This window comes from Mastigoproctus giganteus, chromosome 2, assembly GCF_048544385.1.
Source record: "Mastigoproctus giganteus isolate SK-2022 chromosome 2, ASM4854438v1, whole genome shotgun sequence".
NCBI lineage: Eukaryota > Metazoa > Arthropoda > Arachnida > Uropygi > Thelyphonidae > Mastigoproctus > Mastigoproctus giganteus.
Genome location: NC_143576.1, coordinates 153767981 through 153785098, shown reverse-complemented (window position 1 = coordinate 153785098; position 17118 = coordinate 153767981). Strand labels below are relative to the sequence as shown.

Genomic DNA, 17118 nt, shown 5'->3' with positions numbered 1-17118 from the left:
CTCAAAGTGAGGAGCTATAATCAAGAGGCTTGAAAGTGCTTATCTGCAGATAGGAAAAACATGTAGCTCTAGAAGGTAGCAACATAGAGAAGAATGAAATTTCCAGCTAAGTTTCAAATCCCTAAATAAAATATTTCTAGATGAGGGTGAATACTTATTGATTAAACCTTGTAGGCATCGTTACTTGACTCTGACTAAAAGATGTATTCTAAATTCCATATTTTTAATAATTCAGTTTGTAATAGGACATTTAAAAAGGTTCTCTTGGGGGAAAAAAATATAATAATAAAGAAAGAAAAAAAAAGTAAATTACAGCCATTACCAATCCACTGCAGGATGGAAGCCTCCTCAACGATTCATGTTGAGGAAAATGGACCATAATCTACCACACTGGTCCAGTGTGTGTTGGAAAATCGACCGTATTTAGCAGTCAGGGGCTTGAATCCCAGTCTACTCAGATCAAAGTATCCTCAAGAAGGCCTTCTTGAGGATACTTTTGTCTAAACAAAGAAATAACTAGTGATTTGAATATCCTTAATTTTTCACTCTGAATATGTTGTCAGCATGGTGCTCTTAATTTGTGAATTATGTTTTGTTTCACAACAATGAATTGAATGCTTCATTGTTTCCAAGCCCTCAAACTATTTATCTATTTTCAGATGATATTCTGTTAATTTTAGATTTACAAACAGTCAGTAACCTTTTAAGTAGGTGTAATAACTTTGGTGTATATTTAAAATACACCCTGGAATTAGAGCAGAATAGTATTACTTTTCTTAACCTTAAAATTTGGAAAGTTATGCTCTGAAAACTAGTATTTTCAGCTAAAAAACACGTAACATACCAGCAGGTTTTCAACTTTCCATTTGCATCATCCTTTCACTGAGAAAAAGTCAGTATTACATAACTAGAATTATAATGCTATTAAGTTCAACTCTGATGACAATGATTCACAAGCCTAGTTCATTATTTGTGTAAAGCTTTTAAAAGTAAACTATACCCAACACACATAATAACCCAGGTTATTCAAAGAAGTAAAAAAGTAAATTTGAGAAGTTACAGAATCCCCATGTTGTTCATCATGTGCAAGAATCTTGCTTCCAAAACACACTTTCCATTGCATACCACACTCAGTTTTCACATAGGATTAGGCAGGTATTCAATGACATTGACATCCACACAGCCTTCTCATCTTACATCTCATCTCTCATCTTCTCATCTTCTCATCTTTATAACTGTGTTCAACAGTTATAAAGTTTATCAAGATGCAGACATCAAAATGTAAATATTATCATTTATAAAATATCTCATTGAGAAAACTGTAATGCTGTTTATATCAGAAGTACATCTCATGGAATGGAGGCCACCTCTAGGCACACAAGCTTATTACTATAAAAACAGTAGTACAGGCAACTCTCAGTTTATGAACGAGATCCGTTCCAAGAAGTTGATTGTTATACGTTTTGTTTGTTATGTGTATCTTGCATTCCTAAGCTTTACTATATGTATCATATATGTTAGTAGCCATTTTAAAACATTAAAACCATGTACTAAACATCGAATGGTCTATACGATACGTAACGTAAAATAAAATAAGAAAAGAATAAAAAAACAAGATATCGTACTTGTTAATTTTAATTAAAAACAGAGTTACAAAAGAGAAATAAAGAAAATGAGTACTAACATAATATATGTACTGTACCTACATATGTATTCAACTTTTACTCGTTAATATCTTTGTCAGAGTTCAACATTCTACGTGGCATGGCATATAAACCAACACTTTTTTAATGGCTAGATTAGTTTTGTTAACCACGAACAGTATAATTATTCATATAATTATTGTAATAAACACATATTTTAAAGGTTTATTTATACTAAGATGCATTTAGGACTAAAGCCTCAAGCTGTGAGCAAATTTAGACTGTGTATATATTAAGTGCAATAGCATCATTAATACACAGCCATTTCTGAATAAACAGAATGTTTACAAGGCAGCATCGTTTTAAGTTATGTCTCATATTGTAAATACCTTCACAACAAGTTGCCATGATATTGCACTACTTCGAATAAGTTTCCTTAGGTGAAGCTTTACTTATTCGAAGTAGTGCAATATCATGGCAATTCATTGTGAAGGTATTCACAATATGAGATATAACTTAAAACGAATGCCGCCTTATAAATATTCTGTTTATTCAGAAATGGCTGTGTATTAATGATGCTATTGCACTTAATATATATATAAAGTTTATTTATTTAAATCTTACAATTATGTTCACTATACGTTTAGCATTTTGTTTTATAAGAAACTCTATCTATTGGCAACTTTAAGAAATTTTGAATGAATTGTGACGTTCGTCATAGCGAATGTTCATAAATTGAATGTTCATAAACCGAGAGTTGCTGTACTCTAAAAACAGTTTGTTATAGATGGAATTTTCAACTCATTGTCTTGACACGAAACATATCTGGAAATTAATAGAGCAGATACTCATATATTGCTGACACATTTCGATTAAAAATTTTTGAAAATACATATTTCTCAGTTTTGACAAAAGTAACCTCCAAATAAATATTTTAAATGTCCAATTACTGAAGTTTCAAAAATATAGAATATGTATCTATATGAAAGGATGATGATATCTATAGAAATAATAAAATCTATACTAGGAGATTTCTTTTCTTTTGTCATTTAAACTAATCTCTAATTGTTTAGCTATAGTCAGCATGGAATCTGAAAGCTTCACAAGCACTTGACTTATTTTTAGTGTTTCAATTGAATTTTGTTGGAATGACACTCCACTTTGCATGTTCCAGAAGGAAACTCAGGTCAGCGTTGCTTTTTCTTTGCTATAAAAGTACCTTTTCTGTGTAGCAATTCTGACTTTTTTTTTTTTTTTTTTTTCCCATGTCTATGTAGTTTAACAAGCTAACTCAGTGTTAGATTAATCACCCCATTAATTAACAAGTATTTCTTTTAAACATTAATCTACTTAAAATTAAAAATTATTTAGTTTTGCCAGCTGCTCCTAGTTTGTTGTTTCTCCTTCCTCAGCAGTTAGGGTTTTTTGCTACTTTTACAATTTTGTTTAGATTAAAGAATAAAATTAATAATTTAAGTAATAATATAATAAAGATCTATCTTTATCTATAAAGATAAAGAACCATCTTATTTTTAACTTTGCAGTTACTGAAGGAGGAAAGAGAAAACATCTGTAAGATACATGATTTTAAGATCAGGCCACCATCACGCCAAAAAAAGTTTTTTTGATTAAAAAAACAGCATAAAACTAAAAATGATACAGATAGATAAGAATGAGATTCACATATTCAGAAATAGTCCTGAACCTTATAAAAAAAAAGAAACCCAGCAGAAATAGTACTACAAACAGACAAAGCTCAATCAATAACTTGAAGAGATTCCATATCTCTTCAAATATAGAGCAATATAGAGCCTGGAACCCAAAGATCTTTACCTAATCCTGTCTAATTATAGCTAGTCGAATACATTTGATTGGTTAAAATTAAGTATCCAGACCCAGGTGTTAACTCTAGCAATTGATATGTCTAGAGTTAGGCAAGCATATACACCAATGAGCCAAAACATGACCAGCGAGTCATTATGCAAATCGAAGCAACTGTAGGTGAACTACAGCGCAGGTCGGGACATGGTATAAAAAACACCTGATATTAACGAAACTTATTCCACACTGTTTCAGGGCTTGTTGGCACCTGATCAGTGGGTGGGAAGGTACTCTGTTGGAATAAGTTTCGTCAAAGTATTTTGAAAAATTGTAAAAATAAAAATTTTGTGCATAAATGCTTTTAAGTATTTAAAACCCATTTACAAAGTTATAACTCCATAATATGAGAGATGCCTGATGGTGTGCAAGTAATTAAGATCATTAAGATAGCACTTTAGTTAACTTAACATAATAGTTAACTGTTTTGCAACCTGAGACTTATAGCCCTAAAGTGCTCTGTGATCCTAATTACTTGCACACCATCAGGCATCTCTCATATTGTAGAGTTATACTTCGCAACTGGGCTGTCATCATTGCAACACCAGGGTACCTGCCCACCCACCGATTGCATGCAGAAAACTCAGACCCAACAGCCACACACATTTGGATAATAATGTTATAGGCAGTCTTAATTGTATTTAGATTCTTTATCTTGCTTCTTCTGTTTATTTATTACAAGCTAGTTTTATGTCACATTCATAGATACTGTGAAATGTGTGGTTAATTCTTTTCATAGTTATACTTCATATTGTAGCCTTTTATCTTAGTAATTTGATTGATCTATTTTTGTGCTTTGTTTAGTTTTGTTACTGCTAAAATTCTAAATAACATCCTGCTCCTTGGAAAAGCATGTGATCTGATTGAAAAGCATAGACAAACCCAAAAAGAGAAAATGCCACAGCCAAGGCAGTGCAGTAGCCTACCATCTAGTCGTCATCATAGGCAAGTATAGCCAACAAAATATGTGATATCATAATTCATGCTTAAAATCTCTCTCTCTCTCTCTCTCCCTCCCTCCCTCCCAAGCAATACAATTTAGTTACTGACTATTAGGCTATCTACTTTGGGACTCCACCATCAGGCGAAAATGAAACAACTAAATTCCTAGTGTTGAACTCATAGCTTTCAGTTCACTGAATTTACAGACTCCATTTTTTTGATCCATTCAACTGCTTGTCTTTCTGACATATTATTTATCTATCATTTTTCATAAAAAATAATTGGAAAATCATGGCTTCACTGTAAAAAAACAATTTTGCAAATTTGTGCTTGTAATTTGATTATTCATTCTAGTTAATAAATTGGCTGTCAGATTCACAAAGTTATAATCTGAGTTGCATAAAATATCACAAATAAAATATTACCTCTAGCAGTATAATCTATACATTTGGTGTTACACTGATAAGATGTCAAAGAAATATGACACGGTGTTTAAGAAGACAAGACAAGGTTGTCTGTATATTCTAAAATCTGGAAATGGTAATATGTTTGCTTTGTGAACATTTGCAAGCAAATAAGCATAAGAAAAATGTGAAGAGATGTTTAAAAAAAATGGAGCAAGAGAGAGAGGTTCAGGAACATCTAAATTCCATCTCCATTTATGCTGTTTATCTTATAATTTTAACTGTTGCCTGGTTATATACCCAATGTACCCATTAGGCTGTATAAGTGATTTGACGGAGCACGAGCTGTTGACCTTAGCTGTACTGAAATTTGAAACCATTCTTTTGGATATATTTCAAAAACCACAAATTTTTGCAATTACACCAGTTTCTCTATCCCCTCCCTAAAGTACTATTATGAGACAATAAAAATCAAACCTTAGTGCTAGTTATTACTTTTAAATAATATCTATACTAATTAGGTAGCCATTATAAGTGAATGCTATGACTTAGTAAATGTTTTCTTGTGTAATTATTTGAGGATTGGGCAACAAGGGATTGAACATGCTCTGGTGTCCCCCCACTCCTGAACTGTCACTGCTCTAAGTTGCTGAATTTTAGAGTTTGCACTGTATTCATTTATTAATTTTTAATATATATTTTTTAAATTTCCTACTTGTAATAATGATGTATACTGAGATCTCATAGTACAAATAATAAATACTACATAATAGCAAATAGATTCCCTTTAACCCTCAGAACAGCCTTGATTCATTCAAGCATGTCAAAAGTGGAGGACAAATTGTTGAAGTTAAACATAAAAAAGGCACCTGGGGTAGATGGAATCTATCCAGTTATATTGAAGGAGGCAGCGAGGGAAGTAAGCAAATCCTTGGCCATAATTATGAGAGCATCCTTAGATTCAGGGAAGTTTCCCATGGACTGGAGATGTGTAAATATATCTCCAATTCACAAAGAGGGTTCAAAGGATGGCACAAATAATTATAGACTTGTTAGTTTAACTTCTGTTTTGGGGGAAATAATGGAGTCACTGGTTAAAGAAGCATTGCAGGATCATCTAGACAAGACTGCAGTAATAGTTCAGACACAGCATGGGTTTGTTAAGGAGAAGTCTTGTCTGACCAATTTGATTGGATACTACGACGTGGTCACAAAGGAATTTATGCAAAAAATAATTCTGATATCATATACTTGTATTTCAGGAAAGCTTTTGATACTGTTGCACATGGAAGACTGCTGTACAGATTGGAGTGGTATGGCATGAAGGGCAAGTTGCTGCAATGGATAAAGGGATGGTTGAGTGGGAGACATCAGAGAGTGGTAATCAGTGGACACTGCTCTTCATCGACTAATGTTATTAGTGGAGTACCCCAGGGTTCGGTGCTGGGCCCATTGTTGTTTTGTGTATTTATCAGTGATATCGATGAAGGTATATCAGACTTAATGTCCAAGTTTGCAGATGAAACAAAGGTTGGCAGGGTTGTTAATAACAGTAAATACAGTATGCTACTACAACGAGATCTAGAGAAGTTAGGCAGATGGACTGAGAAGTGACAACTGGAGTTTAACATTAAATACAAAGTACTGCATATGACTAGCAGTAACACAAGAGTAATGTGCCAACTATGTGATACTACACTTATCGAAGTGGGGAATGAAAAAGACCTGGAGGTAATTGTATAGTCAGATATGAAGTTCTCTGAGCAGTGCAGATAGGCTGACAGAGCAGGTCATGCAGTCTTGTTAATGATATATGGGAATTTTGCTAACAGAGGGGTGCTCTTATCAAGAAAGGCTTAAGTTCTGCTAGTTGCAACATCTGGAGACTAGGCACCTTTGAGGTGACCGAGTTGTATAAAGCCTCGAATGGTTTCAACAGGCCTCACTGCTGATGGGATTCTTCCTCTTGTTCAGATTGCGAACCTGAGGGGGCATAAATTTAAATCGAGGAGAGATGGTTGTAGAATAGATGTGCGGGAAAATAAGCCCTTAGCGCGGGTAGTTGATTACTAGACCACATTTTTGCATGTGTTGTTGTGGAAGTTGATATCTTAACCATATTCTCGTCCACTTGGGCAAGTTCCAGCCCCAACTGGGTTCAGCAAGTTAATTCTATAATTTTTACTCTAATTACAGAGTTGAAACTTGCTATAGTTGGAGCCAGAACTGTTTTCTTGAATTTTCCCACTTAAATTTTCAAAACCTTCTATTGAATTTCACGCAAATGACAAAAATGTGACATCAAGTATGCATTTTTTTTAGACCTTTTCAATTAATTTTTTTACCCCCGCCCTAACCAGCCTAGAGCTTATGAAACCTGACACTTGATTCGTTTCTTGGTGTAAAGTGTGCAAATTTCTTTTTACAGAGAGTAGCAGTTCTGATAAACAACTCCGCCTGAATACGAGCGAAGCGTGGGAAGTATATATATCACGTGACCTCGTCAACTGTACAGCTACATCGAGACGGGAAGGGAGAAGTATAAATAAACAAAAGACGAACAGGAGCTACTGTTTTTGACATAAGAAGCAATAAAGCGATACAGTAGCAATAACAGTTTATGAAAGGTGAACAGATCGTATTTCCTATCTTCAACGTGTATTGCTCCTACGAACAGAAGATCAAGGAAATTCATCTGTTGGAAACGGGAAAAACTGGTGTAAAACTGATAACACTGCAATGCACATTTGATTAAAAAAAAAGTTTGCTTTATTGTAATTGTTTTTGTAAACAATATCAGAACAGCAGTTTCCTGGGTTTGATCTTCTAACCAAATTTCGAGAAAATATTTCTATTTATAGCTGCGTAATAAACTTCAAAAACTGGTGCATCAAAAGAAATAAAAAAAAAATCATTCACTATGAATAACGTTCTTTCTTGAAATGTGTATTGTTTACATAACTGCAATATTTCTAACAATACAAAGCTAACAGATTACGACTAATGGCTGCTCAAAAAGTATCGTTAGAAGATATTTGCTTGTTATGCTTTGATGTCATCGCAAAGGGAGAAATTCTGTTTTAGTTCAGAAGCCAAATAAATTCACTAGTCATAAAGCTGTTCTGAACTGCAATAAACAGATAAACTCCGCTGACAAATAGACTTACTCCCCATCACTTTTATTGTTTTACTGTGGTTTTTGGCAGATGAGTCGGTGACTGTTAAATGCAGTGCTGTTTCTTGTATTCTCTCTCTATCTCTATTTCGGGATCTCTGACCGTGTGGTCATCACGGAATATAAACAGAAAATTAGTTTGTCGGAATGCTGCCCATCAATTATCAACTCTTTTACCGATCTTCTAATGTATATTGTGTTCAAATAATCCACTTTGCAAAATTCGAAAGTGCTACATCAATTAGGAGCAAATACGGTTTCCCCCAACATAATGAATTACTTTATAGGTATAATAATGATTTTACTGACTGGAAGAAAGTGTCCACAATAAAACAATTGTACAAGGCAAAAACATGCGGTCACTCAAAGGATAAGCAATACAGCGATGTTTGAAATTTATAATTTCAAACATCGCTCTGAACACTAAGGTTCTGACAGTGGGGAAGATGTCCCACCTGCTTTACAAAATAGATATCGCCATCCTCAAGAATTATTAGTGAGGTGGACTAGGAGAGTTGGAAAAGAAGCTTCCTATATCAAAAACAAAGGTAATCCCTGTTAATTTTTAATATAATAGAATATAGGAATTATTGAGCATTTAATAGCTCTCTATTATGAAATTTATAATGCAGTTCACTAGCTAATATTTCCAGAGGAATTATTCTGGATTTTTTATCAAATGAGCACCAGAACAAAATCGGACTAATTAGTAATTCCGCATCCTAGGATGAACTGATTAATTAGAACTCCAGCATCTGTGATGAAACATCATGCACACCGATATCGTTTGCTACAGCAATAATATAAAGAAACGAAGCAAAATATTGTAACAGAGCTATAATGAAAAATAATGTTAGAAAGTAAAAATGCAAAATATTGTTCTCTAAAACAATTGCAGTTTCGGCATCCTAGGATGAAGCTGACTTAGAGCTGCAATGCTGTTTTTTTTATTATTATTATTATTTATTTTCTTTATTTATTTTGTGTTTTTGTATGGGCGGCTCCTTGAACAAAAGTTCATCTCGGCCTCGTTGCTCTGTTCAGTTTTTACGCATTGTCAGGGTAAGGCCAGTTTGTGTCGTGGAAAGAAAAAAAAAAATCATCCCACTTTGGAATATCCCATGTTGGATGAAGACAGATGAAAAGGAAGGCAAGAGAGAGAAAAAAAATTTTTTCATCCCGCACGGGAGAAAGTGACAGGAAAGAAAAACTGGGTACGACCAGGCTGCCATGCACGGAAACTGAACTTGGCCTGATATAACGTAAGATCACTCATCGGTGAAGACAGGATATTAGAGCTGGAAAAGGAATTAGAAAATGTGAATTGGAATATCATCGGTTTGGCTGAAAGAAGAAGAAGAAATGAATCACTTATAAGTTTATCAAGTGGAAATCTGCTGTACACCAATGAAAACAGTGAAAGGAGTGAAGGTGGAGTTGGGTTTCTGGTCCATAAAGATTTTAAAAACAACATTTTGGAATTCAAAAGTACATCACCAAGGGTGTCGAGACTAATACTCAAGATTTCTAAGAGGTACAAGCTAAAAAGTATAATGATTTATGCACCAACATTGAGCCATGATGATGAAGAGGTTGAAGAAATGTACACCGAAATTGAGAGTCTTCTAGATGAGCAGAAAACCCACTACACTATTATTATGGGGGACTTCAATGCTAAGGTTGGAAAAAGACAAAACAGTGCAGAAAGGGGAACGATAGGAAATTTTGGAATTGGTGAAAGAAATGAAAGAGGTGAAAGACTTGTGGAATTTGCAGAATCTCAAGGACTGTCAGTAATGAACACTTTTTTCAAGAAAAGGGTGAACAGAAAGCGGACATGGAAGAGTCCAGACGGATTAACTACTAATGAAATCGACTTCATCCTCACTAACAGAATATATATTGTGAATGATGTTACCGTCCTGAATAAGGTAAATGTTGGAAGTGATCACAGAATGGTAAGATGTACACTTGATATAGATGTAGGAAAGGAAAGGAAAAAACTGACTCGAGTAAATAATACAAAGGTCTTTGAAATAACAGAGGAGGAGAAAAAGCAGTATGTACTGGAACTTAAGAACAAGTTTGAGCTTCTGCAGACTGCTCAGGATCAAGATATCGACGAGGAATATTACAACTTTCTGAAAGTGATAAAAGCCCAAGAAACCTATAGGGAAAAAGAAATCCAAAGAAGAAAAAATTAGTCAAGAAACACTTGTCATGATGAACCAAAGACGACAAATGAAAAGCAAGAAAAACACTGACAGGGAGAAAATTGAGTATACTGAGTTATGCAAAGCCATTAGAAAGAGACTCAGAGACGACATAAGAAGATTTAACACAAGAAAAGTAGAACAAGCATTAAGGGAAAACAAAGGATTTAAATCAGCAGCCATTAGCAGTAATACAGAAAGACAAATGATACTGAAACTGAAGAATAACGATGGTGTACTTAAAAACAACAGAGAAGACATAATTCAAATAGCAGAAAACTACTATAGAGAATTATACAAGTTGCAGGGGAATGGTGTCAGCAGTGGGGAAGATAGATTGCAAAGTAGCAACACATACGACATACCCGATATTCTTCCTGATGAGGTAGAACATACACTGAAGAAAATGAAGAATCAGAATGCCCCAGGGGAACTATACCATATACGCTAGAAGAGTTGTTAAAATTGGGAGGAAGAGACATAACACAAAAACTGGCACAGCTCTTCACAAAGTGCATTAGAAAAGGTGTGACGCCTAAGCAGTGGAATAATGCAATCATAGTTTTGCTGCATAAGAAAGGAGATAAATCAGAAATTGGAAATTATAGACCAATTAGCTTGTTGCCCCACATCTACAAGTTGTTCACAAGGGTCATTACTAACAGATTAGAAAGAATACTTTCTTTCTAATCTGTTAGTAAAGAATAATGGAGAAAGCAATGAATATAAAACACCATTATGCCTGGCATTTGTGGATTATTAAAAGGCATTTGACTCCATACAGCATAAGGCAATGTTTCGGGCACTGGAAAGACAAGGCATAGATACCCCATATATTATGATTTTGAAGAAAATATATGAGAGTGCTACCTCCTTTATTAGACTAGACAAAGACAGTAGGAAATTTAAAATTGAGAAAGGAGTTCAACGAGGAGACATATCTCCGAAGCTGTTTACTGCTGCCCTTGAGGAAGCTTTCAGAAGATTAGACTGGTTGCAGAAAGGAGTCAGTGTGAACGGAGAGTACCTAAACCATTTACGATTTGCAGATGACATTGTGGTCATAAGCCATGATCCCAAAGAATTAGAGGAAAATCTTAATCAGTTATGCACAGCTAGTAAGGATTTTGGACTAAAGATGAATATGGCTAAAACAAAAGTAATGATGAACAAGTATGCCACAGAAAGGGAAATAATGATTGAAGGAGCAGTAATTGAAAAGGTGGAGTCATATACTTATCTGGGACAAGTTATTAGCTGTAATAATAATAAATGGCTGGAAGTCAAGAGAAGAATAAATTTTGGATGGATAGCATTCAGGAAATATAGTCACATAATGAAGAGCAATATCCCACTTTGAAACGTAACATAATGAACCAATGTATACTCCCCACCATGACTTATGGAAGTGAAACTTGGGCACTCACCAAAAGAATGGAAGAGAAGCTGAGAACTACACAGCGAAGAATGGAACGAATTATATTGGGAATCAGACTGTTAGATAAGAAGAGAAACACGTGGATTAGGCAGCAAACTCAAGTAAAGAACTTCTTATCAAAACTAAAGAACTAAAATGGTCTTGAGCAGGACACATAGCTCGAAGACATGATGACAGATGGACTAAGAAAATAACAGAATGGTATCCAAGAGGAGCTAGAAGAAAACCTGGAAGACAAAGGCGGAGATGGATAGATGAAATTCATGAGTTTGTGGGTAGTAAATGGATGGCTAATGCTCAAAACAGAAGGAACTGGAAAGTCCTTCATCCTACAGTGGATTGAAAATGGCTGATGATGATGATGTGTGTGTTCTGTATTGTGATGTTGTATTTGGGCATTTTGGGTACCTGGAAGCAGTGATCACCTGGACGACTGCCTCCAGGTACTCGTCCCTATAGCAGGAGGGCAAGGTCTCCCCTACTATCTGCACGCCCTCCTCCCTGGGGAACTAGTTTCCCAGGGAGGAAAGAAAAATTTGTATAAGATGAAGAGAGGGAAGGAGAAAAGAGGAGAAGCACTATCCCGGCCCAGAGAAGCCCCAATCCAGGATGGATTGCTAGAACAACACAAGAAAAAAAAATAATAATAATAAAATAAACTTTGGACATTTGACAATCTTGGCCTTCTCCCCACCAAAAGGGTATTTTTATTTCTCTCTCTCTTTCCCTAGGGTCGGACTAGAAAGGGTGGACTCCCTCCACTAAGGAATTTTTTTCCCCCAAGTGAAATAAGGGAATTGGAAATTTCAGGGAAATGAACCCTGTTTTTCTTCATTCGGTGAACAGCTATTCTGTCAGTGCAAGCGAGCTGACTTTATTACAGTTGCAGCTGTAATAAAGTCAGAATGGAATTCAAGCATTGAAACACATGACATTTTATGGTGAATTTTTCGGGCGTTGTGTGGTAATGAAAATTCAATTTTTCTCTTGAAATTTTTTGATGATATCAAATGCATATCAAGGAAATATTGAAGTATTCAATAACAATTACAATTTCCCAATCCCTCACTAAGAGTAACAGATTGTTCTCACAATATGTTACTAGCAGTGCATTTTTTTTTTTTTTCTTCGTTTGTACACCAGGTGAGATGCATGTGAAGTTCCTTTGACATAAGTTTTCGAAGTTTATCACGCAGCTATGAATAGAAATATTTTCTTGAAAGTTCGTAAGAAGATCAAATATACATCCATGAAACTGCTGTTCCGATTTAGTCCTCTAGAAACAATTACAATAAAGCAAACTTTTTTTTTTATGAAATGCGCATTGTGGTGATTAGTTTTATGACAGTTTTTATTTTTCTTCCGTTTCCAGTATAGCTTCCAATAGATGAATTTCCTTGATTTTTTTTTGTTAGTAGATACAATACATACTGAAGAAAAGAAGATATTTTTGTTCTGCAAAACCAATTCATTGCAATTCTTTCATACAACAATTACGAAAAGCAGTAAAGCAAAATGTTGTGAGAGAGCCATGCAAATTAGTGTTCGCAAGTAATGATGCTCAACTGTTTGTTTTCCACGAAAGTCGTTTACTTTTTTTATTTTCTGCTTGGATCACCTTGGTAACGCTAATGACATAAGCCTGACCAGTCAATTATCTCTCCGCGTGTGTTGATTCGTTTTAGCCTTAGGTGCCGAGCTGATGTGCGAATTTTTGAACTAATGCTGTAACGCGTTTTATTTTCAAAGCTTGGATCTTGTTTTGCCGACATCAAAATTTAATAAATTGAAATGTGATCGTACATTTTTGCTGTTTCAGAGTGAATTAATAGTTTTTGCTGAGCAGTAAAGGTAGGAAATCAAAGAATATACTTCTGTTTATGTATATTGAGAGTTTCAATTTTGTAAATTTAGTAGAAATTATGGAAATTATTAGTTTCAGGTTAGGGTTAAAAATTAGACAAAAACAACTTAGATCGGGTTAAATAAATTTAAGCCTGAATTAGACAAACATTTGGAGTGACTAGATGGACAAAATGGGAAAGGTTTTTTTTTTTTTTTTTTATTTGGCTGATGCTGTATAAGCTTGCTTTTCTTGCATCATATGCCTCAACTCAACCTTTACTTTTTATACTGTGCTTTTCATCCCTCCCCACAAACAAAAATCTAACGGAGTGAGGTCTGGAGACCTTGGTGACCAGTGAGCGGCACCACCTCGACCAATCCATCAGGGAAAGTTCAATTTAGATATTGTATCACCAGATGGGTAAAATGTGCAAGTGCGCCTTCATGCTGAAAGTACATACCAATCCTTGTAGCCAAGGAAACATCCTCCAATAGTAGTGGAAGTTCATTTTGCAGAAATTCTAAGTAAATGGGGCCTGTAAGACTATTTTGTAAAACAACAGGCCCAATCAATTGATTGTTGATGATGCTGCACCACACATTTCTACAGTGGCATGTGGATTTTCATATGTCCACCTATGAAGGTTATGGGTGTTATTGATACTGTCACGGGTTAAAGTAGCTTCATCGCTGAACAGTATTAATGAAATTAATTGGCGATTAGCATTTATTCACCAACAAAATTCCAATTGCTGAGTGTCATCTCCTGGTTGAAGGTGTTGCACCTGCTGTATGTGAAATGGATACAAGCTGCTCACATAATGTTTGCCATTCTCTTGTCTGTGGAACTTCAATACGCATAGAAATTCTTCGTATGCAAATAGTATTACTAAGTTCTACTGACTGAAGAATATGTTTTATTTCATCCAGATTTTGTTCATTTGCATGAACAAAAGAAATATATGCACTGGGAACTATACCAGTTTCACACAGTTTGGTGTAAACACTAGTAAATGCTCTTGAATCTGATATTTTGCAGTTAGGAAACCGTCGACGGTATCCTCTACAAGTAGCAGTAGCACTTCCACCACAAAAATTAGACTAACACCAAACAATTTCAGGTTATAACTGCTTCTTGGTCACATCTGATTCAGTAAGCTGTATCTCCTTATCTATTGAGAATTGGACACGTTTGCGTTAACTTTTTTGCTCAGAATGGTCGATGCCATAATCTCCCAGAATGTTTGCTATGAATCACCATGCAAAAAATTTTCCATTTTTAATATATGGTTTTTCTTTACTCTGACTTTTATTTTATTAATCTGTTATATTTTATTATATTTTAACTTATTTTACTTCTTTGTCTTTTTTAGTTATCACTATCCTTCTGAAAATTGTTTTTATTTTATTTTATTTTATTTTTTCTGACTGTGTTGTTCTGTAGTCATTGGCACCAGTTTTCTAAATTTCCAGGAATGGTATCAATAAAATATAGCATTAACTTTATACAGGGTATGGTCCATCATTCATATCAATTAAACAATTAAAGCAAGTGATCTAAGTTGAAAAAATTAAATGTTGTAGTAGGTGTTTGTAATAGACAAAGGCTGCTGGGTAATAGTGTGGGGTAACTTTTTCTTTTCGAAGAGGTGGCCACCCTATTCCTGCATGGGGCAGTACTTCTCTCTCTCAGGATAACTTGGGGAATTTTTTTTTTTTTTTTTTTTTTTTTTGGCTGGTGCAGCATAAGCCTCAGGCTTCCTTGCAACATATAGCTAATAATTATAATAATAATTCTTGAAATAGGCCTCTGGGGTTGGGCATATTCATAATATAAATTTTTAGTAGTTTACACCAACCTTGCGTTTAAATAATAAAACAAAATTAATAGTTTAATAACTGGTATTACTAATTTACAATAAATTACTATTTACAATAAGTATATAAAAAAAAGAAAAAGAATACCATAAAATACAATAAAATATACAGAATTAAAAGTGCTAAAATCTGAAGCTTTTGAAGGCTCTGCCTTCTTTTTCAACAGTACGCTTTATTTTTCCAGTGCAATCTTAAATACCTGCAGGTTCACGGCACATGTCACGTGATTCAATAACACGTGCATTGTTTTCATGCGTAGCAGAACTGGAAGTGGCTCGGGAGCGCATCAGGTTAAATCGTTCATCCCCTCTAAGAATCACTGTCTCAAAGAGGGGATGAATCCGCATACCCTTATCTCTATTAATGTTGTTCCCAATGGAACTAATCCGCAAGCTCTCGAGCCACTTGCGGTCCCAAAACTTATGCGCCCAGTCGATGATAGTAGCTTCGTCCGGGGGGATTTTATGTTGTTTCTCCCAATAATGCTCCGCCACGGCTGATTTCGCATAATCTGCATTCCTTATCGCCTTCGTGTGTTCCCCCAGACGATCCTTTAAACGCTGTTTAGTTCCCCCCCCCCACATAACATTCCCCACAATCCGGGCACTTAATGCTATAAACGACCCCGCTTGCACTTTCTTTTGGAATGGGATCTTTCACTTGTGACAACACTGTGTGCAACTTACGTCATGGCAGCTGCACACAGCGTGTCTGATGATCCCGTAATACACGGGCTATTCGCTCAGTTAGACCCGGATAATAGGGAATATATGCAGTGGCTATCAGCATAAATGCCTCACCTCTGCTCTGTTCTCCTTTGATATACTTATTTATGAACCTCTTGGGGTAGCCACACCTCAGGAGATCTGCCGTGACATGCTCAAATTCTTTCTTTCTATCCTCGGAGGTGCTACAATGTGATTTAGCCCTGTCACAGGGCAGCAGTGGGCGCCCCCATTAGTGCGATTATTGATAATTTGGCGATGGAGGAGCTCAAGACTAGAATATTTAGTGATATGGTTCTCCCTATGCGTCTGTGGAAAAGATACGTAGATGATACGTTCTCAATGATTTGAAAAGGGAGTGAAGATGAGGTTTTGAATTTTCTTAATGGCTTCTCCCCATTTATACATTTTACCTCGGAGATGGAAGAAGGAGGGGTTTTACCGTTCTTGGATGTGTAGGTCTACAGAGAAAGCCCGTGTTTAAAGACTAGGGTTTACAGAAAACCTATGTGTAAAGGTCAATATTCACACTATAATTCAGCTCGGGCCAACCATCACAAGAATAGTGTGATTAGAACTCTAATAGACAGGGCTAAATCACATTGTAGCACCTCCGAGTATAGAAAGAAAGAGTTTTAGCACGTCACGGCAGATCTCCTGAGGTGTGGCTACCCCCAGAGGATCATAAATAAATATATCAAAGGAGAACAGAGGAGAGGTGAGGCATTAATGCCGATAGCCACCGCATACATTCCCTATTATTCGGGTCTAACCGAGCGAATTGCCCGTGTATTACGGGATCATCAGACACGTTGTGTGCAGCTGCCATGACATAAGTTGTACACAGTGTTGTCACAAGTGAAAGATCCCATTCCAAAAGAAAGTGTAAGTGGGGTCGTTTATAGCATTAAGTGCCCGGATTGTGGGGAATGTTATGTGGGGGAAACTAAATGGCGTTTATAGGATCATCTGGGGGA

At 35.6% G+C, this 17118-nt stretch overlaps 1 protein-coding gene across 1 annotated transcript in view; it reads left to right on the top strand.

Moving 5' to 3' along the window:
* LOC150089672 (transmembrane anterior posterior transformation protein 1 homolog) overlaps positions 1 to 17118 on the top strand; it is a 309390-nt gene that overhangs the window by 283846 nt on the left and 8426 nt on the right. The window contains exon 13 of the mRNA XM_090389591.1: positions 4326 to 4466. Within this exon, the coding sequence (XP_090245717.1) occupies positions 4326 to 4466 (141 nt within the window). The remainder of the gene's footprint in view (positions 1 to 4325; positions 4467 to 17118) is intronic.